The sequence below is a fragment of the Lonchura striata genome, chromosome 7 (assembly GCF_050655825.1).
Source record: "Lonchura striata isolate lonStrDom1 chromosome 7, ASM5065582v1, whole genome shotgun sequence".
Taxonomy (NCBI): Eukaryota; Metazoa; Chordata; class Aves; order Passeriformes; family Estrildidae; genus Lonchura; species Lonchura striata.
Window position 1 is genome coordinate 7,449,551 of NC_140709.1, and position 27,359 is coordinate 7,476,909.

At 38.7% G+C, this 27,359-nt stretch overlaps 1 protein-coding gene across 6 annotated transcripts in view; it reads left to right on the forward strand.

Moving 5' to 3' along the window:
• NCKAP5 (NCK associated protein 5) overlaps window positions 1-27,359 on the forward strand; it is a 416,669-nt gene that overhangs the window by 342,756 nt on the left and 46,554 nt on the right. For 2 of the 6 annotated variants that reach the window (XM_085584141.1, XM_077784917.2), the window contains 5 exons: window positions 11,974-12,078; window positions 15,521-15,709; window positions 16,182-20,017; window positions 20,717-20,894; window positions 24,915-24,993. In XM_085584141.1, coding sequence (XP_085440267.1) covers window positions 11,974-12,078; window positions 15,521-15,709; window positions 16,182-20,017; window positions 20,717-20,894; window positions 24,915-24,993 — 4,387 coding nt within the window. The remainder of the gene's footprint in view (window positions 1-11,973; window positions 12,079-15,520; window positions 15,710-16,181; window positions 20,018-20,716; window positions 20,895-24,914; window positions 24,994-27,359) is intronic. The other 4 variants (XM_085584139.1, XM_085584140.1, XM_085584142.1 and 1 more) reach the window with 4 other exon arrangements.

A 27,359-nucleotide genomic window follows, 5' to 3' on the forward strand; every position in this document is an offset into this window, starting at 1 on the left:
TCTTAATAAGCATTAAAAAGCTTATTAAAAGCTTTTTTATTCCATGCAGTTATATTTAACCTATAGTAATGCTTAAATTGTGGCTGCTCTTTCAGCCTGTTCTGTTTGTTGAATATACTAACAAGATTTATCAGCAACTTTCCATGTGAATCCATTCATAAATGGTCAAGTGTAAGTACAGAGGCTGCTTAGACACTGGTTGTGGATTTAGTGAAAACTCTGAGTTACTCATATATTTCTGTTTTGTGTGACCAACACATCTGTGTGTTGTCTGATACATGTCTGAGTTTGCATTTTGCAATTTATTTATTTTAATATATAGTTATATCTAAGCCAAGAGTCACTCATTCAGATTTTCTTTCTAAATGGAAAAAAAAAAATTATCATGGACATTCTGACAGCAAAAATTAGCATGGATTTGTTTAATGTTATCACAGTATATGATACATACTGTGTGATATCAGTGTGATCACAGTATGTGATACACACTTGGTACCTACAAGCCACATGTTACATATAAAAGTGCAAGTTCATATCATCAGGTCAGCTTTTAAAGCCTCCTCCCTTTTGGATTTCACAATGGAATAAAATAGTAGCCTCTGCAAATCCTGCTTAAATGCAGTGTGCTCAAACAACAGGTGTGCAGGGTAATTGTTTTCTCATCATGGTGCATATTTCATACTCTGTAACTCTCAAATGGAATACCAAAAGAATGTATAAAATTAATTAAAAGATTTAAAGGGCTCTGTCTTGTGGTAAAGTGGAAATCTATTGAAATTCTAAAGCACTACGGAATTATAACCTTTATTATTACAGATCTATGATTTTCTTTTTATTGTGCTATTGGAGCTAAGTATGTAGTTCATTTTTATTTTCTTAAAACTTTGAGATGTAAAGAAAGGATAACCATACAAAAGCATATACGAAACAAATAATAGATAAAGGCTTAATTTCATCTGTTATTACATTCAATTAATATAAAACCTCATTTATATTTTACTCTATTACTGTTTTTGTTACTGTTATTTAAGTGCAGTGGCACTTTGAAGAGGTGAAGCAATACAGAATCATGGCTCTTTTTACTGAGAAGTAGGTGTGCCAATAAGTGTTCTGCTTCATAACATTTAAACTGTTCAGATTATATCAGGCCAGTGTGAATTGCTAGTAATGTAAAATTACACATTCCATCAAATGAAACAAACTAACATTATGCTAAGTGGGTTGAAGCACATAAGGTTACTCAATAGGTATTTTCTGTTGCCATCTGTTATGGAAAAAAAAAATTTTCCTCTGATATACTTTATACTTTTGTATATTCTTACAGATACTGCATGTAGAAGAATTAGATAGTTAGATAGAAAATTATAATTGGAATAAAATGTTACTCATAATGGATCATAAAACACCTAAGGAACCAACCCCATCTTTTAGTATTGAATTTTACTAATGATCTCCTTTGTTTCCCAAATGACCTATCTTCTTTAATGATAGTTTGGATACTGGAAAGATTCAAATTCTCATCCAAAGGCCGAGGCACTATTGACTAAATCTCTGTTGATTCGCTGAGAATGTGAAATACTGTATTGTGAGATAAAATCAGCACGAGGTGCTCAGTGAAACTGAAGAGTCCATTAGTGCCTTAACTCTTAAATTACCATCTGTAATCTCTCTTGATAAGGACGACCTGAAAGGAAAAGTTACCTTTGCCATTAAATCTTTAACAATGTGATACTGACAGCCTGGAGTTTTTCTGTATTTTTAGCATCTTTAAACTGCATCCCTGCTCCTTTCTTTCTCTAGATGCAGGCAGGCTGTGTTCCATTAGTCACCAAGCGATGTCTGGGTGCAGGAAGGGGCACTGATTTGTCTGTGTCCTGTGTGCATCACAAGGGCATCTTCCACATTATGAATTAAACTCCATCTTACTGCATTAGAAGTATGGAAAACAGACTGCCAAAGTAATGGCATCATGAATTAATAGCAGTGCTTTAGAAATCTCAAATATACTCCCACTCTTCAGCTCATCTTTCTGGTATACAATTTCAAAAATGAGCAACTTAATTTCATAGTGTTTTGATCCTAAATTTTTATATTCAGTTATATTTTAAAAGCAGAAATGCTCAATCATTTTTTTTTAAGTTTCTGTTATTTACTATTAACTGTTTTTCTCTAAATAAGCCTTGTGTACTTTTTCTGTACAGTAGATGCAGGCACAGACACAGATCTAGGCACAATTATTGTGAGTTATAGATGCTGCAAGTGTGAGCATGAATCAGAGATTAGCATTGTGTTTTAGAGGCTCACTTAGATTTATTTGACTAAATGATCCCTAGGAGATCATGACAATAATTAGAAATATGGGTACTCTCTGTCCTGTCACCAGTCTTCACCTGGTACTTGTTCCTGGGGGAATAACAAATGGATTTGACCTTTCATTTAGGTCTTCAGGTCCTTCAGTCACATGGGACCAGACTTCTAAGTGCTCAGGCATTGTGTTGAGCTCTTCTAAAAGTCTGGCTACTGCCAAAATGGGAGTTGATCCCTTCAGAAATTCCTGTATAATACCTCCCTAAGCCCTGCTTTTATCCACAGTGAGAAAAGGATCAATTCACAGGGGCCCAGGTTCCTTGTCAGGAGCTGGCTGGCACAGCTTCTTCTATGTTGAGAGGGTTTGCAGCTCTCAGCCACCTGAGCCAGAGGTAAAACTCCCAACCTGGGCCAGGCTGCCTCTGGCTGCAGGGTGGGAGAGGGGATTTTTCCATGCTATCCCATGGCAGGCTTAGCCCCATCCCTCCCACGGCCAGTTCAGGTCCTAAATAATTCTTGGAGGGTATGGTGCCTTTCCTTCCAGGAGCACAGCTGAGCCAGGAGCTGTGACTGGCAACTCTCACTCTCCATCTCCTGGTCCTCTTGCTGCCTGGGCAACAGGAGGGAGGTGCAGATGAACATGGGCAGTGCAGGGCTGTGTCCCCAGGCCATCCATGCTGGTACCAGCACCAGCTCTTCCTCCTCACCCAGGCTCCAGCCTTACTTGGTCTGCATGGTCAACCCGATGCTGAGATCATTCCAAGGTTTCTCATCACTCCAAAGTAGGCTGGTGGAATTCCAGAAGGTCTGAGCTGCTTGTTGAGATCAGCAGGTCTCCAGAGTCGTGCTGTGTCCTACACAAGCCCTGAGATTTTGGTGTATCAGGATAAACCTTGAAGAACTTGAAGTGCCATCTAAAGGTCTTGTGGTCAGATTTGGGACTTTCAAGAATGAAATACCACTGGAAATGAACACTTATTACTATCTAGAAGCTTTATTTCTGGAAAGCAGTAGAAATCTGGGAAGCCTATGGGGTAATTCCTGTCCTGGCAGAAATTCATTTCATTTCAGTAGGAGCAGTGAAGCAAATAATTCCTACCAGCTGGGAATCTACCCACTTATTCTTTCTAAATCATACTTTTAAGTAAGTGCTTTGAGGAAAAGGAATAGAATCAAGTACCTTGTATCCAGGTATTCAAGAAAAAAGTCTCTTCTTATTAGAAATTCTTCTGTCAGAGACAAAAACAATGCATTAGGGTTGGAGAGAAAAATATGTATGTAAAAGCCTTAAACTAACAATAAAAGTATTTCTTGCGACTCTCCTCCTACTTTTAAACTCCTTTCAATCCACATGACATTTCAACAGTATTACACACACAAAAAGAAGAGGGTGGAGGAATAGAGTAACTTTTTAATGCATAATACTGAGGCAAGGAGAATATGGCTTGTTCAACATTAACCTTGACAAATTCATGCTCTTGTCATTTAAATGAATGAACCTTTCCAGTGCCTAGATTACTGAAGCTTGGGAAGCAGCAATGAGGAAGGACTGTAAAAACAATGCCCATCTCTTTTAAGTTTTATGGGTTTGGTTTGGGGTTTTTTTTTTGAGTAAATGAATGATTTCAGTGAAATCCAAATAAGGATGAATCTGTTCACTTGAATCCCCCGTTCACAGCCAATGAACTTCCCTGTGAAACAGAACTTGCCCTCCTGGGTTGCCATGTATTGATCTAAAACATCTTCCTGAGCCTTCTCTCTCCTTCTCCTCCTACAGGCAAAAGATTAGTGTTAGATAATAGTATTAATTTTCCAGACATCTGCACATGTTTTAATAGCCTTTAGAAGGTTTGAAATGGCTTCTGTTTGACCACCACAGGGCTAAAATGCCATTAAGACTTAGATTGTAGCAATACATAACAATCATGGCCCTGTAGTTCAACCTGGCAATAAAAAAGCTAATTTATTTTATTGGAGATTTAAATTAATGTGATGAACTCCTCTCTCAACAGGAGCTGTAATGCCACTCTCACTAAAAATATCATGTCCCTGCATATTTTCAAAACCTGATAAAACACTTATGACAAACCTTGTGTATGTATTGTATGTGCTATTTTGGAGTGTTTGCACGTGTGTTTCTATGTCCATATCAAACTCCTACTGTCCCTGAGACCATTTTTATTTTTCTGTCATATCTTCATTCTGAGCCTCTTTTCTTCTGTCATCTGGCTCGTAGGCTCAGCAAGAAGTGATTAATAAGGCAGTCTCCAGTGTTAGCACTGGGGTTTGTTTAACACCTTGAGATCTGGAATTTTCTTGTGGACAAAAGTTATTGCTGCCTAGGTAAATTCAGTTGAAAATCGTTTTTAAAACAGACCTATGCATTAATAAGGATATTTTTGAAAATCTGTGAAAGAACTATTTAGACTTCAGACAGTTATCATTTCCAGCTATATGCCAGAGGAAAGCTTCAGCTTATCCCATTATAAAGTGATAAAGCAGCATCTGATGGCAGCAGCTTCTGTGATAAAATGATCATGGCAGCACTGAGAACGAATCTAATAAGGGAATTGATCTGTAGATTCCAATTCTGGTAGAGCCAACATTGATCAACATAAATGTCAATAAGAAGATTTCACTGAGGTCTGCCTAATTCCTTTAGATTATTTTGGGGCATAGTCAGAAAGTGAATGTGAAAATGGATTTTAAACTGTAGGAATCACAGGAATCACAAAGGCAATGACCAATGTTATGTTGTGCTACCAGGAATGTCACTGGCTGTCATTGTATGAGCAATTTAGCAGCATGTTGAAATTAGTGAGGATCTTTTAATCATATAAGGATTGATAATGTTGCAGAAGACCTTTCCCCTGTGTTTTTATATTACAGCATTTCTTAAATACTGTGAAATTATAAAAACCAGCCCACCTTTTTACTGCTCAAGCATAGATAGCATGTGTAGGACATGTCAGAAAAGATTAATGGTATAGTTCTTCACTGTTGCAGGAATTCAATATAAAGTCGTTTCCGAATAAAAAGTATAAATTCAGTATAAAGTTGTTCTTTCTAGCAATGCTGAAGTCTTAAAAACAGAATGTTTTTTTTTGCGGACAGTGTAACAGCAGCAGGTGTCAGGATGTGCAGAATGTGTCCTTCACTCTTTGGTGTTGCCATAATTCACAGCACCTACCCCTCATTTAGCACAGTGGAATTGACATACTGAGTAGCGTTAGATCAATGGGAAGACATTTAGAAAAATAAGAGACAAAATACAAATATGTACTTAATAAAAGACTCATCTCCTGCACAGCACTGTTCTCACAGCATGGCTGCTTCACCATACTCCAAGGAGTCTTCCATTTGCAAGCTCGTTGAAAACATTTTTTCATTAATTATTCACGTTCTGAGTAGCTGATTACTGAGTCATTGATGTAAACTGTTGACTTTACAGTAATTACAAACCACAGGGAACTTTATACATGCATTTTCCTAAGAAATTAAATTAGCTCATTTTCATATTACTGCAATATTTACAGACTCCTACCATAGTGCCATTAAAATGAGAACTAGTACTTAGGAATCTCAGAGCTTAAAAACAGTGATAGACATATAAAATGAAAACTAGGATCAGAGGGGATTATTTTGTGTCTTTTAATGTAACTTTTATTTAAAGCAGTTTATAAAAATTAATAAAACTAAGGATTTGGAACAGGAGTAATTTCAGCCTTACATTAATGTTGTCAACTCTCTGAAGAATACAGAGGGATTATGCTATTTGTGTTTATACATCAAATGCTTGCTTAATACCTCCCAATTTATACTCTAGAATATAAGTTTCCAGCCTCTGGAGTTACTTTGGGTCTAATTCACTGAGTTTTGCCATTTCTGGATCTCTCAATAGTAATGGAGAGCTGCAAGCTTGGAAACTCTGCAGACAAATCAAACTGTTTTACTTTCTGTGCTGGAATTACCTTGTTAGCAGAATTTTCTGATGTTGTTTTAGCACCCTAATCTTCCATACAAATGTTTCTAGTATCATATCCTTGTACTTTGTCTTGGATGTTGCCTTAGTCTCAATAAACTCACCCAGAGGATTTGCCAGCAAACTAACAAACCCCTGCTAATTCTGGAGTTGGATTTAAAGTCTAGCATCTTCTGTAGAGATTTTTTAGAAAACTGTGCCTAGTAGGAGGGAAAAACAACAAAAACAGATGGAAAATACCAAATTAGAACTTCCGTGGAAGAAGTTTTATTAGATTAATGGAAAATTTAGATTCACACAGTTAATTTAGATTCACTTAAAATTTAAGGACTAGCTGAAAACTTCCTCTTTTTCTTTTTTTTTTTTTTTTGTACTAAGAACTCATTTAGCTTACTGAAATGCATTTTAAAGTTAATCCTTTAATATTCACTTATGCACAGCACATCCTCCTATCACCACTGAGCAATATTGCATGTTTGTGATTGTTTCCTGTATTTTAAAGAGCTGAGGTAGGATCAATAAAAGTCTCCAACTGCTTGTTCAGAGCACTGTAAGAGTTATCCTGGGGCTCACCTACTGTGTGTTAACCCTTTCCTCCTACCAAAAGTACATTGGAACAACAATAACCCTGTAGCAACAGAGAAATAGAAAAACTAGTTTAATGTGGTGCATTGGCTTTACAATCAGAAGTTGGATGTTCCTGCCTGTGCAGAGCTTTATTTATAGCTTTAGAGGTCTAAGTGATGCACACCTAATTACTTTGTATTATGGAGGAGTATTTTAAACAAAGGGTGTTAGTTTTTCACTCCAGTTTTAGCCCCAATCCTGTAAATGGTTAAAAACGGCCCAACATTAAGAGAAAGAATAATTTTCATAGAATTGTGGACTAGGTTGTGTTGGAAGTGACCTAAAAGCTCGTCTCTTTCCAACCTCCCTGCCATGGACAAGGATACCACTCACTAGACCTGGTTTTCATTTACTAAGCAGTGTTAGCCATGGAGTTCCACTTATAGGAAGTGAATACGAGGAAATAATTCTGAATTTTCTATTAAATAGATAACTTCCAGAGCTGGAAATAATTATTATACTTTTGGCTTCATTTCTGTGTGTACACAGTGTGCAGTAGCAAGTATATTTCCTATGTTGGTGATTATTAGAATTAAAAAACTGGAAGTATCTTCTTGCAGCTTTTACTTTTGCTTCATATTTGGCTGGGTTTTGTTAACAGCCATGTGTTCAACTCTCTTTAGAAGACAGAATTTCCATATGTCAAAAGAATATATATTCCAAAGTCTTATTTGTCTAAAGACAAAGTTGATTTCTACTTTTGGAGGTTTTATTTTTTTTTTCCTTAGATATATTTAATTTTCTCCTTAATTCCAGAATATTTAGCGGATGAGTAGTTCACACTTCATTTTTTGAACAGTGCATGTTCTACTCTGGGTAACTTTTGGTCGTATGGGTGAAGGATGTTCTCATCTCCAGCTGAACCTCCCCTCTGAAATTTATCTAAAGACTATAAAAATCAAGGTTTTGCTTAATGAAAGATGACGCTTCTACATAAACTAATAATATATAAATATTTTGCCTAATAATATTTTTTCCTTCTGTGGCCTGCTGCCTTTATGATGAAATGGAAATGTGAAGCTTTTCCCTGCCAGCCCAATTTCAGTGGCTGGGCTGCAGAGGGAAGCAGGCCAGAATGTGTCTGCTCAGGTTTGTGATGCCCTGAAAAACAGCATAGACAGGAGAGGGCCACACACACCAAACAAACATTTACAGCTCTGGCATGGAGCAGCAGGATGAAAATGTTTCCTTGGTATCTAGAGAGAGAATATTGTGAATGATAGACTTTGGCTCATGTGAGAAAAGCAAAGCCAATTGATTTAATAGCAATTAACTCATCCAGTATTGGAGAGCTGTGTACTCTTTGGCATAATTCATTGAAAATTGTTCTGGCAACGCTGCAGACCATTAGATGTTCAAGAAGGAGATGGGAACTGATGGATATTCTGCAGAGCTGGAGTCAAGAGACACAATGGTTAGGGGGGTCTCTGTAATATTGCCTTGTGCCAGCAGGTAGTAGCTTTCTTTTATCTTCCTAGAAAGTCTTAATAAGAATGCTGCTGGGGGAGGGGGAACTGCCTGCTGGTTGATGGATTGGTTATCTGCCTGCCAGATAATTGTATTTCCTATTGCACTTGATATAATAGGTTTCCACCTAAATTATCAATTCCTTTGTTTTTATTTTTCATGTGGGTTACAGGAGTTAATCTTGGCATTGAACCACAAAGGGCACTGCCTTTTCTGCATCAATCTCACAGGGGAAGGAGGAGCTTTTCTGCTGTTGGTCACAGGCATCTGCACAGAAGTCCCCTCTGTTCTGCCCTGGCCTCTCAGCACCCCCTTTCTGGAGAGAGGTGGATCCAGTCAAGCTAAGATGTGACAACCTTTTTAGTCCAAACCTGCCCTGTGGTACTCAGTACAGGGTAATTTCCAAGGAAGTTGGCCCAGTCCATGCTGTATTCAGCTCCACATGGATTTTCAGGTCTGCAGCCCAGTAATCCTGATGCTTTTCTGTTTCCAGAGGGGTCCAGTGCTCCCCAGCACTTCCAGTGTCCCTCATTTCCCCCTTATCATTATATAGGGCACCAACAAATGGGGCAGATAGCTTGGATTTATAATTGTACCTCTTCAGTTTCATAGTTAAGTGTTCATTTAATCTGATGTGATCTCTTCCATGGAAGTTATTCTGTGCAGTGGCCTGCCTTTTGTTGCATTGTGTCACGATAGCATCAACAGTGAGTTTAATACTGTACAATTTTCAAGGCAGCAGTAACTCCTTGATCTTATGTGACTGTCATCTGAAAATACCCATAAAGGACACAGTACATTTTGTGTATCTGAAAAGAAATCAGAATGAAGATACATAGCACAATCTGTTACTTGATTTTAAATACATCATTAATGAGTTTTTTTAACAAATGCTAGACTTTTACCCATTCTTTAATTAGACAATGAAGAAGGAAAAAGAAAAATAAATGAAAGAGAATAATTTTTTCTTATGCTTTCCTTTTGTAATTGGATGAATTGCTTTAGTGCTGTGTGATTATATTTAATTAATGACCTCAAACTTTATTATGCTGTTTGTAAATGCTAGTCATTGTTCTGGCCACCTCTGTTAGTTTATTTGCATATGTGTGGGGAGGAATATTCCCAATGTGATGATCTCATTTGATACAGAAATATAATCACATTATACATCTCGAGAACACACTTTCCTTCTTTGTTAATCATTTTAGCCTGCTGATTTGCCTTTGGTACTGCAGTTTTAGAGAGTCACTGAGTTTAGCAGTGGCAAAGGTGACTCAAACACAGCGTGACCCCTGTGCAGCCCAGCCCCTCTGGTCACTGAGCCACTGGGGAGGGACCCCAGAACCCTGAGCTGTTTCCAGCTGGGCTGTGATTGATCACTGGTCAAAAATTGTCTCTGATTTCTGCCTGTTCTTACTGATCTCTGCTCTTATGTCTGACACAGATTCTGTATTCTGTAAGTAACACTAAATTTCACTGGACGGTGTTGTAAGGGAATATTTTGTTTCCCGTAGTGAAATGTTTATATGTTCCCATTTAAGCAATAAAATGGCAAAGTGGAAAAATGAGAAGACAGTATTACAATTGTAAAATTCCTTTAGCACTATTTCTAGGATCCTTTTTTCCTGGGAATATACATTTTCACCTATAAATGTTCATCCATCTCAGGTGTCCCCAGTCACCATCTCCAAAGCACTTTGTAACTTTCACTAAACTGTCTCAGGTGACTGGTTTCCCTGGAGAAAGTAATTAATTAGTCTGCAAACCACTTGTTCATAGCCCTAGTGACTCTTGGTTCTGAAAACAGTGGGACTCTCTGGTGGCTCAGTGATGCAGTTGGAATTATTGTCAAGAGGAACAAATTTACAAAGTCAGTAAATCTGTGACTTTGGGCAGGCATTTTACCTGGAGTTTAAATCTTTAACAAACACCTGACAGTAATACTAGTGGTAGAACTCTGAAAGGTGCACACTGAATAACCAGGCATCACTGATGTTAAAAACACATAGCCTGGATGCAGTTAGTATTTGTAATGAAAAGTATCTTGGATATGGAGTGTGTGCAGCATTTTATTTAATCTATTCAACAATATATTGGATAATACACATTTATACAGAATATTGATCATTGAAAATATTTTCCATAATCTCTCTGCAACAGACAGTACCTCCTTAATAAACCTGGATGAATAAGTAACTCTTGAGAAATGACTCCCAAATTCATAATTAGAAGTTTTTTTAAAAATTTCCTAGATTGTCTGGAATAGGTGCCTGAAGCAGAGCATGCAGATAACAGAGGCTGTTGGAATGGCTGCCTGCTTTGTTCTCTGGCAGATTAATTTCTGCAGTGGGTACCCAGAGAGCAGGCTGGGGAGTAGCTGGGTGGAAGACACCGTGTGACTTGCATTTCAGGGCCCTGCAGAGAGTTAATGCTCCACTGTCTGAAGGCACTTCTGGCTACAGATGCTTTTTTCCCTCTTTGGCCAGTCTTTTTGGATGGACAGGCTGATGGGGCACTCACAAGCCTCGACAAATCTCCATGGTTTGTATCCCTCAGAGTCCTCTGGCAAAGAACCTGTCAGGCTCTGCACCATTTGTGTACCTCCAAGCTGAGTGGGGTAGATGTGATCTCTTAGGTTGCAAGACTGGAGAATTAATGGGAAAGTGCAAAGAGCCTGATCCAAAGTTCCTGTTTCTTGGGTTTTATTTTCTTAGTCCATTTGCATTGATTTCAATGGACCCTGAGTCAGATCCATACTGCCTGTTACATGGTGTGTTGGCCCAGGACTAACAGGGCTTTAGATAGTTTTTCTTTTGAAGTCATTGGCTGAGACATTCACATAAATCATGGATTTTATTGAAACTGCAATTAAACCAAACCAGCCTTAATGCAGACTGAAAGCCCTAGAATTGGTGTGCAGGTGAACATGGAGGGAAAGGCACAAGCTTAGCCATCCTTCCAAGCAAAACTGAGAAAAACTGTGTATATAATCTAACAGCATGTGAATATTAATGCACAAAATCCTCTGAGTCCCCAGTTCCCTGATGCAATTATTTTCTATTCACATTAATTGTTCCTAACAGATGACATTAATGACTTTGAGTTAAAATGTGTGCAGAGGAGGCCTTCAGCAGATCAATGCTGGTTAAAAATAGGGTCACTTTTGCAATCATTCACGCAAGGTGTAACAGCTCGTAAATAAAACAACATTAACATGTTGATTGATTTATAAATGTTAATTTTGTACTTCATTTTTACGCTTTTTTTCTGAAACCTGTCAAACTCTGTGGATAATGGTGGGACTCGTTCATTTGTTATTGTTGTGCATGAAGTAATGATCAGTTGCAAAGCAGTGACTAGAAGAAAAAGTAGAGTTTGTTTTGGATGAAGGATGATCTGTCCTCCAGACAGGAAGTCTTGGACAAAGTGCGCACAAAGAGGAACATTTCAAATTAGAACAAATCCTCTTTTACCTGAGGCTCTTCATTTCCCTTGAAATTTAACAGCAGAGTTTGGGATTTTAAAAATGCTGATCTGCTGAATAGCTGACAAATGCTTATGCTTTGCTCCTTCCCTTCTGCACCCCCCAGAAACTCCATTCACGCATCTTGGACCTCTCCTCTGGGGATTTGCTTTCAGAAGCAGAACGGAACCCAAGCCTGGTGCAAGCTCGAAGTGCTGATGCTCAGATGCTCGTGAGTGTTTGTGCTGCCCTTGTTCCCCTCCTCTGGAACCTCCTTTTCTCCTCTGGAGTCTGGTGTCAGGCAAGAGCCATGGAGCTGATCTCTGAATTGAAACACTGTTGAGGCAGATAACAATGCTTTTACTTCCTTCTGTTCTCTGAAATTCAATATTGTGTGCTGGGTTGATATGGTGAGCAGATAGTGTCACTGTGTGCAAAAAAAAGCGTAAATCTTAGCAATGTCCCCGATACACCTTTTTGGGCATTGATTACATCTCAGAATCTCTGAGAAATGGTCAAGGAGCTTTTTATTAAAGCCCGTGCCCCGTATTATTCATCCCACTTTTATGATATATTATGTATGAACTTTTAAAAATTCATGGACTCTGCATTTTTTTTTTTCAGAGGAGGTGAGCTTTGTGCTTATTTGGCAAAATGTTCGCCAGCGTGGCTTTCATGTTTCATTGTCAGAGAAAAGTAGCTTAAAAAACAAAAATCACATACAGGGAAACAAAGAGTACAAGAACAGAACATTGAACCTGCTTGTGCCTTTGATCTTGAAGTATAGTAGTGTCAACAAAAATGTAATCTCCCTTGTAATACCTACTTTAATGAAAAGACATTGTTTCAAAGATTCACAAAAATGCTAACAACCTTTTGCATTATATTTAATTAAGCCTTCAGGTTAAGTTGCTCTAATATAGAGTTTTGTGTCTTTAATGGTCTGATTATTTCAATTTTCTTTGATTTCTAGTGAAAATTGCATTCTTAAACTGTAACACTACATTCAAGCCTTTTTACTTTAATTTCATTAAAGGTAATGACTACAAAGGCATGATTACAAAAATGAAAATTTCACCATGTCAGTTAATAGACCCATATGCAAGTTAAATGTATTTAATTAATGCATCATAAACATGCTATTCAAAGTACTTTCTTGAATAATTTAGAGAATAAAGGCAAATTGAAGGGGAAAACTCCACTCTCTTAAGTGTTCTGAATGCTATCTAGAAACTGTGTAGATACCCTACTTCATAATATGGAGTGACATGATATTTTTTGCACATTTTCTCATCTCTTAAAGATGATTACAATAATATACTGTTCTTTTGCTTTGCTTGGATAGCTCCATTTTTTCCCATTGCTGAAACAGTAGGACCAAATGCCTTTCTCCTCTCTCAGGTGCAAAGGAGACAAAGTGTGAGAGGTTGGAGAGGCTCTCAGACGAGCTGAAGATGACAGGAAGGCAATACCTGTCACTGTGCTGTGATCTCTTTCCTCCTGCAGGAGATTCTTACAGGAGAGGATTTACAGGCATCCTTCCCTTGCATGCTGTGATGGCTGGGACACAGCCCAGTGTAAAGGGCAGAATTCCACATGACATGTTTTCCCAATGCCAGAGCCAAAATGCAGAGGAATAGCCAGAACAAGCAGCTGCTGCCCTTGGCCTCTGTGCAGTCACCTTCCCCACGAGTGACACTGCCACAGCTGAGGATGCTGATGGCAGGGGGTCTCCCAGGGGAGCCACAGTGTCAGAAATAAAGACTCATTTATCTCAGCAAAACAACAAAATCTGCTTCTGAGCCAAAAACACAGGCATCAGTCTGCCTGTGATGCTGAAAAGATGTATTCTTCCCAGAGCCACTGGATTTAAACGCTGCTCCTCCTGCATCCATTTGACTTCCTAGGAGAACACGTACCAATAATTCCCAGAGATGAAATGTGCTCTTGGTGCCTCTAAATGATTTTCCCATTCATAGGTTTTGCCTGTGACAAAGAATAATGATTTACCCAGTAGTTACGTTTGTCAAAACCAGAACATTATGATGTCAGCTGAGCGATGAACAGCTGTACTGATGAACTCCTCAGGAGTAAAAGTTCTGCTCTCTCCCATTCAGCTGAAAAAATGTTCAACCCCAGTAGTAATAAATGAGAGGAGCATGGGGGAATAAGTGGAAGAAATTAGCAGAAGGCAAACAAACACATCAGTGCATGAGAAGTGCCTACAAACTGAGTGTTGTTCCAAAGATTTCCATGAAGAAGCTGTGTCTAGGGCATACACAGCCTTGATAATTTTTTTTATGAACTCAATAACTTTAGATTTCTTGTTTCTTCCTAGGTGTAAATTCTTCATTGAAGCAAAATTAATTTGAAGTCTATCTACATACAAAAATCAATAAATATTGTTTCATTTTGCCTTAATGAAATCCAAGGGGGAAGTTTTGTGAAATGAAGGCACAGAATCATAGATTCACTCTGGATGGAAAAGACCTTTATGACTGAGATCATTAAATCCAACCATTCCCCCACCACTGGTAGAAAGGTCCCTTGAGATCAATCCCACCACTAAACCATATCCCCAGGTACCACATCTACACAGCTTTTAAATCCCTCCAGGGATGATGACTCAACCACTTCCCTGCTCCATTGCTTGATAATTCTTTTAGTGAAGGAATTTTTCCTGATATCCTATCTCAGCGTCCCCTGGCACAACTTGAGGCTGTTTCCTCTTGTCCTATCAGTTTCTGCTTGGGAGAAGAGACTAACCCCCACCTCATTACAACCTCTTTTCATGTAGTCATGTCTGGTATTCCTGGTAATTAAAATGATGTCTTATTCTATAAGGAAACTGGAGAATAGTGCAAGCACTTAACACTAAAGAAGCTCCAACGCTCTTAGGCTCAAGAATATTAGTTTGAAAACAAATTAAAGGCATCCTAGCTACTCCTACAGAGGTTTAATATTTTACCTAAAGTGCTATCTACTCTTCATTACTCTCTTCCTCAAAGCTGGCACTTAGTCACAGTCAGCTGAAATTGCATTTGGAAAGGGGCGATAACTACACAAGTACTAAAGGCAGCCATAAAGTGTCAATAAATTGCATAAGCAAGAGGCTTCAGCTGTCTGCGAGCGACACGAAGATGGATTGTCCTACGTCAGAGAGTTTCTTAGACAAAGCTTTGAACTAGATAGGAAACCAAAATTAGACTGTAATGGAGAGATTCCATTCTCAGTGGACATTCCGCTCAGGATACTAAATTAATTTACCTTGTCCAGGCTGTGCAGCCTCATCTGTTACATTGTGGGGCTATAATGCAGTTGTCAAGATGTACTTGTATTCCTATAACTTTGTTTTCTGTATCTTACCGGCGCACGCTGCTTATGTGTGAAGCATAATTCAAACAGACTCAGAATAATCTTTACAATAAGAAGAGCAGAATGCTAGTCCAAGACTAAAGAAGAAAATACTGAGGATTGTGGGTTTTTTTCTCCTGACAAATGCAATTGTTAGCAATTCTAAATTTATTTCTCTGTATTAAATTCACCCAACGCTAAATTGCATGAGAAGAAGGTGTAAGTGGCTTACTTGCATTTTCTTTGCCACTCTTAATCAAGGGGAAGTTAAATGATCATTTTCTCCCCATAAGATATTTCAATTTATTCTCATATTTTAGGAATGCCAGCAGAATGTGAAATCTAGCATACCTGTCTTGAAATGCCAGAGTCAATTAAATGTGACAGGCTCCAGCCGCCTGTACCCTCGGAGCAGCTGCAGTAGCAGTGAACTCTCCCTCTCAAGTGCTTGCAGTGAATATTCCAGTGGTTCCTCCTACACTTGGAATGATGGAAAGACGAACAAAAGGGTAAATCAAATTAATTTTCTTCATGTATTAGTTTAAGTTAATCTGAAACAAGATTAATTGAAAATCTGCCTGTTTCAGAAGTTTTTTTTTTGCTTTTCTCTCATTTTTATATTGAAAGCAGTTGTCATTAAACTGTTGCCCCCCCATTTAATTTTTTTGGTGATTCCTTTATCACTCCAGCTTACTTACAGTCTCCTCATTTGTTCAGACATTTATTCTGCCTTTCATAGTCCAAACTGCTCTTCTTCTTTATCTTAATCCTTCCATTCTTATTGTTCTTCCTACAGGTTTTTAATGCACTGCAGCCTTCACACCACTGTGAAATCCTTTATTAAAAAAGAACTTTGCTATAAATAGCAAAGAATGGAATGGAATGCCCTTATGCAACCCCCATATTTCTTTACCAAAATGGTAACACTTTTATTGACAGCACTTGTGAGTAACGCAGGTGGTTTTTATTTTCTTTTGACAGTCATCTGTGAGATGGGATAAAAGAATAAGCATTGGTTCTTCTCTCCCAAGCAACCTCTCAAGTCCTGCAGATGATCTACCTCCAACTCGTATCAAGGAAAACCATATCTTAGAAGGGCTGAAAAAATTGCAGGAGCAAAAATTACTACTTGAACCACCTTCAGTAATATCAAAATGGGGTTACAAAGATTGCATGAACTCCAATGAAGGAATATATTCCCCTGGAATTAAGTGTGGCAGCCATAATGAACAGACTCACTGTAAGCCAGTGGAAATGGGAAGTGTTTGCATTGAACACAACAAAACTTTCTCTTATGATTCGGATTCCCATGATGATGCAGATGATGACTCTTCATCCTTACTGTTGCTGCAGGAAGTTCCAAGCAAAGACTGCAGGACCTATTGTAACAAATTAACTCATAGCATTTCTGACAGTCTCTTTGACTGGGATCCTAACAGGAAACATTTGCCAGAAAGAAGTTCATTTTTTAATTCAAAGGAAAGACCTGAGAAATTGACTAGTTTTGTCAGTGGATTTCAGGCAGAAGTAAAATCATGTACCAGAGCAAAGCTGCCTGAGTTACAGTTAAATCAAAGCCATTCTAATATAGGCTGGAAGGACTTTAATTTTCAGCTTTCAGACACTGATGACAATGAAGTCTTGGATGAATTGCATATAGAAAGCAGTGATGAGAAAAGTCCCTCGGATTTATTAGCAGCTCCCTTTCCTGAGAAGTATACGAAGACCTCTGACTTGCTCAAAGTCACAGAGAACTCTCAGTTTGTATCTACTGACATAGAAGAGAACCAGATACCTGTTCACCCAGACATTAGGCCAAAGCCATGTAATTTCATTAAACAACAAAAGGTTATAAAGAAGACCTCTTCTGAAGAGTGCATTACGGTAATATATGATGCTAAGGATGGTGAGCCAATTGAATTCAGCTCACATCAAACTGGAGTTGTCACTGTAACAAGAAATGAGATTTCAATCAACCAGCCACAAACTACATCCTGTGCAGAGTACACTGAACTGATACCTCAGGGAAAAGCTGATTTGCAGCCAGGACCCAGTGCTAGAAACTACACTGCTTCAGAAAGACAGGAAGATGAAACTGGGAAAAATACTCTTGAAGATAATACAGGGAATAAAAATACACCTGTCCCCCTGACCTGTGGTGAATCTTCACGCTGTGGAAGGGTGACACAGCAAAATCCTTCACGACAGAAACTAGTGAAGCCAGTGTGTGATCCATCACACAAGGCCAATTCAAGCTCCACTGTGCATGTAGGAATCAATCCAAAGCCAAATGTAACTAAAATCCCCAGCAGAAGTAAGTTTTCTCCCCAAAAAACTCTGATGTCTGAGAGTGGGGAGGCACCTGTAGCTCTGTCACTGGGCCCTACAGCCCTTGAGAAATCACCTGCTCTGCCACCTGTAAAGCTTTCAAGATTCAAAAAGGCTCAAAGCCCACCTCGTCATTTTGATTCAAAAGTTGAATTTCAGGTTCCAAAGCCCCCTGCCCATGCCCTGCCTGACTTGAAACGTCCTGGCAGAGGAGATGGGTCAAAGTATCCAAAGAGTCAGAGTCCAGCATCACCACTGTTGCCTCAGCACCTTATAGAGCCCAGCAGCTATGGGGAACCTCCAACCAGAGACTTCCATTGTGATTTAGCTACTGTAGAAGCCCGATCTCCATCCCCACCCCTTCCTCCAGGCAGGTCAACATCCCTGTTGATTCGACCTAATTATGCTAATTCTCCACCTCTAGCAGTAAAATTAGGAGGAGCTGGTCCCACTGAAACAGCAAAAAATGTATTGAAATCATCTCCATTAAAAGGAACTGTGAACTCTGGCCTTCATAATCAATCTACTCATGAAATGCAAGCAAAAAATATATCTTCTGGGGCCAAAATTGAATTATCTTACTTTCAAGAAAATGCAGAAGGAATTATGCAAAATAAATGCACATCTCAGCAATCCCACAGTGCATGCCAAGGACTTTCCAAAGTTTCCACAAAGCAAGTCTGCCCAAAAAACTCTAATCAGGTGGGTCTCCGCAGGAACCGTGAGTATTCCAGCACAGATTTTCAAACAGCCAGGTCCTTTTCTTTAGGCTGTCCGTCACTGGAAACAACTCCTTCACAAGCCACCTATTCCAGCAAAAACAATATTTCCAGTGACAGTGGGTTGGATCAGCTACAAAAGATGCCAAACGTTCTCCCCACAACTCCTCAATGTCACACGACGAGCACAAGTGAGCCTTTGCTATCTCAGGTAAACAATTTCCCGTCAACGCTGTTTCATGCCGGTGACGCTGCACACGCCTCTCAAAACTCTAATGAGAGAGGAATGAAAACCCGTCTCCCTGTAGGACTGAAATTATTTGTCAAATCTCCCCAGCTTCTCCGCAAGAGCTCTACTGTTCCAGGGAAGCAGGAAAAAGACAGTATAAATGCAGCTTCCAAAAGTAATGTGAGTTCCAGTAAGCACAAGCAAAGCGAGTCGGTGCGTGTAACCACCAAAGGTGCAACTGATGTGGAATTAAAAGACTCCAGGTGTGATACTGAAGTAAAAAATAATTGTGCTGTGGGACTTAGTATGGACACAGCCTCAGCTCATTCACATGAAAGCTGCAACTTGGTGGTAGACAGAGGAGATGGATTAGAAAACAAATTAGTTAAGAGGTCTGTTTCTTCTGGCAACAAGTCGCACTTGAAGCCAGCTCTGGGCATGAACGGAGCGAAAGCTCGTAGTCAGAGTTTCAGCATCCACACAGGGGAAAAGCCATCTGCCCCTGTGACTGAAGGTCTCGGGAAAGTACGGACTCAGATTATCACAAACACTTCTGACAGAGGGAATTCTCTAACGAGGCAGAACTCAGCCACGGAAGGGCTTCAGATCAAGGCTACTCCTGGGACAGCAGAGACTCTTTTATATACTACTAAACCCACAGAGAATTCTTGTTCTAGACAAGGCTCTCTTGGAAATATGAATTGTTGTAATAGCCAGCATGGAAGCCCAAGCAAATTGCCCTTCAGATCATCTCAAAAAGTAGACCAGTTTCACAGCACTTCAAAATGTGATGGAAACAAACCATTTTCTCAGAAAGAGGCACGTAGTCTTTCTGTGCAGAGTGAGAAAAGCACTGAAGGCTTTAAGCATGAAGCTCTAGGTAAAAAAAGTGTTCTGTCAGCAGAATTGGAGTTGGAAGCCTCGGCTACTGTATCTTCCAAACAAATTTTGTCCTTCCAAAATTTTGATGGAGTGAAGTGTCCTCATAATCTGGAAGCAGCAAGGTCACGAAGACAGCAAATGTCTTTAAAATTAGCAGAAACCTCAGAGAAGGGTAATGATCTTTTGAGCTCACCATCTCTGCAACCTACAATAGAGGAGAAAGTCATGTTATGCATTCAAGAGAATGTGCAAAAGGGTCAGGGACAAAACAAATCCCCCACTGTGGAGACGAAACAAAAGACTGGGCCTTCTATAGCCAGTTGGTTTGGCTTCCGAAAGAGTAAGCTCCCAGCACTGAGTAGCAGGAAGACTGATGTTCCTAAAACTAAGGTGGAAAAAAAGGATGCAAAAGTTTCAGGATTTGGAATTAAGCAGGCAAAATTAGAGAGAAGAAAAGAAAAGAAGAAAACTGAGCAACACTGTGAAATAGAAAATCAAATTAACAGGAAAGCTGACAATGGTGACATTTTGGCCATGGAGAGCAAAATCATGACGCCTTCCCATGATTCTCCTAGTGAGACTGAGTGTGAACAAGTCAGAAGTTCTACCACAGCTGCCTACTCACCAAAAGACAGCTTTATGAGAGAACTTTTAAACAGGTAAAACTCCAGAACACAGTTTGGGATGTGTTGATGTCCGTGTAGCTCTACAGCTGTCCAGATGTGAAGTTCAATGTATGTTCTTTTTGTGTTAAGAATGCACAGTAGCAAACAGTAGGTGCACAGTTGGGACTTTAATCTCTATAGGGAAAAAAAAAAAAAAGCATTAACAATGAGATGATAATTTTGTTCATGTTACTTTAACCAAACCATTGGTCTTTGAAATTAAAGATTGGCGAGTTACATCCAAGCTGATAATTCAAATTATTCCAGAATCAAGAATCTAGGCAGATGGTGTGTAAATATAGAGGGTAATTAGGTACATATTTTGATGTATTCCATCTTCCTGTACTGTATCCAGAAAACACATATTTGGTAACTTGTCAGAATTAATTACCTTTTCAACTTTCACAACCTTTGGTCACAGAAGAACTTAGCAATGGGCATATTGTGTTTTCACGTTTGCCCCACAGCAGTCCCAAATATAATATAAATCATCACATGTGAAAGGCTAAATTGATATACTACCTGAAATTGCAAGTGACAGGTTTGATCAAGGCTAGTTAGAAACATTTATCACTCAAAGGTCTAGAGACAGAAAGATACAGAGAGGTTACTTTAAACATTAAAGGAATGGGAAAGTAGAGTGATTGAAGAAGGGCAGTGCAATTTATCAGAGGAATCACTCTCTACCTGCAGAGTTGATAAGAAAGCAGCTCAGCAGACAGAAAGTGGATCAAATAATGTTTCCTACAGGAGTGTGTCGAAGGGCAGCTCCCAGGGCTCCTCTCCTCATGGCAACTCTATCAGCTCTCAAGGAAACCACAAGAAAAACAGCAACACAAAAGCTGATATGGAAATGCAGAATCAGACCCTGGTAAGTGCTTCAGTACATGAAAACATGATTACCTTCTTTTTAACTTCTGGATGTGTTTCTTATTGCCATTGCAGGCAAACAGGATAATAACTGTTTATATATAAGATGTTGTGTAGCTAGAGGATTGTGAATTAATACAAAAGTTGGCAGCTTGGCTATAGGCCACATTTAACAGATAGTCATGAAGATTCTGCTGCTTCTGCTGGCAATTCAATTCCAGTGAAGATACATGCACAATGATGCTATAATCATACTGTAGTAGAGTGAAATGATAGGACCATTTTTTAAAATTTTATTTTTTCCCCTTTCCCTTAAAATTGCATGCCAGTATTGAGCATTCCTCTGAACATTATAGAAGTCATTAAGCCTAAAAAGTACACTGCTGATGTAGAAAAGGCAGATTATTCGACCACATTTGGGAATATTTGTCACTTAAGAGGGAATGTTCAAAAGCAAAAACATACATTGGGCCTGTGTCTCACTGTGCCATTAGAAATCTCCCTGTTAATGGCCTGATAATTTAATTTGCTCAGAGAGGAGGAATGTTGTAACGTAGAAGAAAAATTACCCTGTTTTCTGTTGGCTGCTAGAGTTTGGTTCTGGGCTATCTTTACTGCATTAGGTGTTCACACAGAGTCCAGGATTGTAACCTAAAGTCAGGCTGAAGGGGTGCCCTTCCTGGTGAAGCCTCTTTTAATTAACCTTAGAATTTAATGAGCAGTGTCTTGCCTAGCAAGGACTTTCCCCATGATGTTTTAAAGTCCAGCACAAGGAGAAGTGAAATGCTTTTTAACCCTATAGCATTCTTTCCTCATTACTGAGATAGCTGTCTTGTCCATATTATTATGATTATTATTAACCATAACCACAATTCTAACCAACAGCCTGGAAATTTGTGCCAAATATAATACTTACTCTGAAGCTAAAGCTGTTCCTTGTGTTGTTCTGATTGAAGGGAGTTACTGAAGTGCAGCACATACAACTGGGGGAATCTGAAATACAAATTCTCTGGGAGCATTGCAGAAAGCTTTGTAATGGGAAATGAAAAATCTCTTCGCTTAAGGCTGATGTTGAGGATGCTTAAGGTCAAAACATTCCATACATAGTTTCAAGACATTCCATACATAGTTTCAAATTCAGGCAATTTTTTTTTTTTTTCACTTCAATACAGACATCTTTGCTGAGAGCATCTGCAAGGTCATTTAAAAAAAAACGTATGCAAAATGAATGTGTTTGAAAACTTTCCTCCTGACTTCTCTGGTATCATCTCTTCTTTGAAAATGTAGATGTCTCCTGCATTATAAAACCACAAATTATAAGCATATCTAAGGCTGTCCTTGTAGTGTCACTGAAAGGAAAGAGAGAGAATGAAAGTCTGGAAATGTGCAATATGCAGGAAATTCAATCCAACTGATCTAGAACTTAGATAGCAGAGCAGAGCCCCTTATCAGAGCCACTCAGTTTAACTATGCTCCATTTAATATGGTCCTGACAGCTTTCTTCACTGTACAGAAGTACAAAAGCTCTACACATTGCTTCTACAATTTCCTTCTTATTATTTTCTAATGCTGCAATAATTTGCTGTGCTTTTTGTCTGTCATTTTGTGAAGTCTTTCTAAATGCTGCAATAATAGTCTTTTAAGTATATCTTAAAGAAACACACTTCATTTTGTGAAGGAACTACAAAGATTGTTCTTAATGTACATAAATAATGGAGAACATAGTTTTTAAGGACTTATTAGTCATGGTGAATAGGCATTACTTCTGTTACACCATACACTTTTGTTAGCAGGGAAATAAAGTATTTTTGTATGGTTTTTGAAGATTAAGTTGCATTTATATGTTTCAAATTTTTTTGAGTTTCATATTGTGTTTACTGTGGCACTTAATTCCTCAAAGAAATATCTAATGCCAAAAGACTGATGGCATCTAGAATAACGAGATTTAAAATGTGCTTACAGTTATTATGCTAACTTATGAAAGATTCCTTAAAATTCCTCAATATGTGGTATTTCATCTTGTCCTCCAAACTTCTAAAAGAAAAACAATGCAAAGTCTTTAAATTCGAAGTTCATGAATCTTATTACTATAATTTCCAGTTATTGTTTGCTGTCTGCTTACTTTGCAGCAGATTGCACAGGGCTGGGAGATAGCTGTGACTGAAAACAGTCACATGCCTTAGCATGGCCTGTTGCACATTTTTTTTCCTCATAAAAAGATAAAATTAATGCTTTTGGAGAAAACAGCATAAATCTTTTTAAAAGCCCTAAACCAGGAAGATTTCTTTTCTTTTCTGAACAATGCAAAGTGCACTCAGTCATACGGATCAGTGAGGAAGCTGCTGTATTTCCAAACTGCTTATCAGGTAATGCTGCTGCTTTAAATCCTGGCCAGAACAGTTTCTAACATTAATTTTCTAGCATGATCTCTTCCTTTAAAAGCTATTTAATTTTTGATGATTAAATCACTTTTCTTATGACGTGCCAGGTAAAGGCTTGAGGCACTATTATGCCATAACATATGCACCAATTACCTCTGATTTCTGTTCATGCAAAGAATGTTATTGCTGGACTGGCACTGAATTTATGGAAAAAGCAGTGTTCCACCACTGGTGGCCTTGTGCATTCACCTTCAGAGGGATACACTTCCCGTTAGTGTTCATCAAAAAAGCACTTTGCTCTAAAGGCCAGCCAGCAGAAATACGTAACACTTTAGCTTACACCAAGGATATTCCATGTTCTCCAGTACTTTTTCATGTCCTTGGCTGGAGCTTAAGGTTTTGTGCTGCACAGCTTCATTTCATCTTTGTGATTTTATTACAGCCCTGTGTGATTTAGAACAGCCCCAGGTTTCACTGTGTGAGGTGGAAACGTGGCACCAAAGGAGTTTTGTGTGGCACCCTGTGTGTGCAGTCTGGGTGTTTGGGGAACACCCATGGATCTATCTCAACATTATGAAATGTCACTGCAGCACTTGGCCATGCCCTGTGCAAATGAGAGAAACTGTTCCACCTGGAGCTGGGTGCCAAATGAACACTCACCTCCTCCTTTTCCCATAGCTTGAAGAGAGGCATTTTGTAAGAAAGAAAAGATGTCATCAAATCCCTAGGATTAAGAGGTGATAAATGCACTTTTAAAAATCTGGAGAGCAAGTCTTTTGGTGTCATACTTTGGCTGCTCACAAGAGGTCAACAGGGCTACTTGTGGAACCCAGCAAGCAGGATTTACACTGTGATCGAAGATATGTCATGGAAATGATGATAAATTCCAGTGGTTTAGATTACAAAATGTGCTCTTGTTATTTTGAGCGTGCTCTAAGCAGTTTGAAACAGCAGAGAGTGATTAGCAAATAACTGTAAGATCCCTGAGATATTGAAAGCAATTTTTTTTTTTCTGTGGTGCTGCCTTTCCTCCTCTCATCACCCAGGAAGTGTCTTTATTCCTGTTTGATTTATGTAGCATGGCAGAAAAATATGTCTTTGAAATGGAATTGTGGCCACTGATGGCACATGATGGAGGGAAATTTCACTGTGTGCTAGGGAGGGACCTAGGTTATCTCTGCAATTGGAAATAGGAGTGCAGAAGAACAGGGCAAAGATATACCTTGGAAAAAACCATAATATCTGAGGGATTTGAATGACACAAACTTGAATACCTGCCACACACAGGTTCTTAGAGTGTACTGCATTCTTAAATTAATTTTTTCTCTCTCTCTAGCTAACAAATGCTTTTAAACAGGGGTGGAAATAAAAACACCAAAGTTCAGTGTTTGCAAACTGAACTAAAGAGAATACCACATCATATAGGATATTTTTCATTGCTGCATGTTGTGATTTTGAATGAAATTAAAGTTTTTATCGTCAGATATCATTCATAGAACACGACAGGTTATATATTTCACTCTCTTAGCTGCCATGTAACTTTACTCCGATTTATTTCTGAAAAGAATTCTGTAGTTGTCATGAAGCAACATAAACAGAGTCACAGATGTTCTTCACTTTTGTTGTTGCACTATGTACAGGCTAAAGTAGTCACAGAAAACCTGCAAGAAGAAGAGGAGGACACCATGACAAGGACTACATGTCAGAGTCATGTGATAGGTACAGAATTATATTTTTCACTGGATTTTATTGCTGTCAGTTCTTGTGAAAAATACATGTTTCATTCTCATTACTTTGTTTGTTTGCCCCCTTATGTCAGCTTTAGCCTTCATTTAGCTCCTAAATAGCCAGATTTCATCAAATGCATGAGATAAGTACACACCATTACAATTGTGGGTCAATGCAATGTTGGATTGGAGGTTCTTGGGTTATGAAAGATCATTTCAATCTCCAAGAACAGTGGGTTACATAGAGTGGCTTAACATAAAGGCTGCTGTGCATGGCACCTTCAGTGTGAATTACACTGACATAGTATAACTGTCATCTGGCCCTGAACTAGTAAAATTCAGAATAAAATTTAAATAGCAGAATAATTGCTGTGATAAACTAAACCACAAGGAACAGCAAACAAGTGTCTGTTCAAAAGATTTTAAAGCTGTTCTTGAAAATCAAGTTGCCTTTGCTGTGGAAGGGTAGCACCATCCATCCTGCCTCGTGATTGGCACTAATTTTTAATCTCAGTACATGTAAAAATATCTAATAGGCAATGGAGGGCAAAGCAGAAGTCTGAGGTTTGTATGAGAGCAGTGTGTCACAAATATAAACAACTGACTGAACAAGAAAAAAAAAATTAACCTTTAGCAAGTTCCCTTTGCAGAGAGAGACTGCAGTAAAAAATTTCATTAAAAAGTTAATATCTGATTCCATTTCTTCTTGCCAGAATCTCTCATTTCACTGGTCCTGCCAACCCACCAAGTCCAAACAGAGGTATCATGTCAAAACACATTTCTTTTGGGGGCAGGAGGAAAATGCTTGCATGCTTCATTGACTTGCACAGCCCTTTCAGTCCCAAATTCAGACAAACAAACTCTGGCTGTGTTACCTGAAGGAAAGATCCCTAAACTCTTCCCTCTCTGAGAACTCAGCCATAGCCTGGCTCCATGACAACAGCTGAATAACAAGCACTTTGTGCAGTGTGAGGCTCTGAGGCCATTCTGTCAGTGGGCACGAGCCCTGCAAACAGAAATTCGTGCCTCTCATGCTGTGCATAAAGGACTTATTTTCTGTCACCAGAAATTGCCCAGCAGAGAACACCTCGCCTAAGATTGCTCAAAATTATTTTTCCTCACACTGAAATAACTGCTTTGCTTCTATCCCAAAAAGTCTCGAAGCTTTTACTTTGAATCATGGGAAATGTTTCAATTTTTTAAATCTAGATACTGAAAAAGAAAAGAAAAAAACAAAGAACTATTTGCATGTTTTAGTTGGTTTTGTTTGTATTTTTTTTTTCTTAAAAAACTCCAGAGCATCCTTGTTCATGAGTGTAATTGGTGGTTGTGGCTGAAGCCTAGTTGCTATATTTTGATATTTTATTTGTTATTGTATCCTGTAATATATAGTTCTGGTGGGTTTTGAGAGTATTAATATTTTGCTCCTCCCACAGGCACCAAATGCAAGTCTCTGATAGGACATATGTGGTTATGGAGCAGGTTGTCAGATGTTTTTAAAATTCCTTAATAGAGATTCTGGCATTTTTCTGATACAAAAGTTTTCATAGAGAGATACTAATTTTTTTCCCTCCTGAAACTCTATGCAGCCACAGCTTCTTTCACTAAGTTTTCCCATGGCCTCACCACCCCTACATTAAAGAATTTCTTGCTAATTCCTGAATCCACTTTCCATCAGCTTAAGGCCATTTTCCCTTGTTTCCCCATAAAACAAAGTTTGCTGTGGGTTTTTAGCTTTATTTTAATGCATTTATTCTACTGGATTTTTATGAAAACAGACTTAGAGCTGAATGTACGGTAGAAAAACTATCATTAAGCAGGGAAAATGTTTTTTATGCAGCAGGAAAAGCATGTGTTTCTGTAGCTGTCACTAAAATAACTAAAATGACAGCAGTCCTGCCCAGCTAACCCATAAACAAGGTACTAATAACAGTCCTCTAGGTAGGTGTCATGTGAGACAATTCTGGTTCATCACATTCTAACAGTGAGATACTCCTGGGTATGAATCAAAAAATGTGTAAAATACCAGTTGCTAGGTTTGTAATTGTCAGTTGCTGATCTAACCAATTTAAGTATTTTGCTGGCTCTTCAGATTTGCTCAGTTGAAGGAAAGCAACAATGCCTGGTTCCATACAAATTCCCTCCTCGTATGCTTATATCTCAGAAACACATGATCATTACCATAGGAAGCAGTCATTATATTGTGCTGTGTTGTTCTTCAAAATATATTTAAGGCATTTTGAAAGTCTTCTAAAATATGTTACATGCTGGATGCCTTTGCTGAGGTGTCAGTGAGGAAGCAGAGATGCTGCCAGGGCAGAGCTGAGCATCCCTTTGAAGTCCAGTCATCCTCACAGC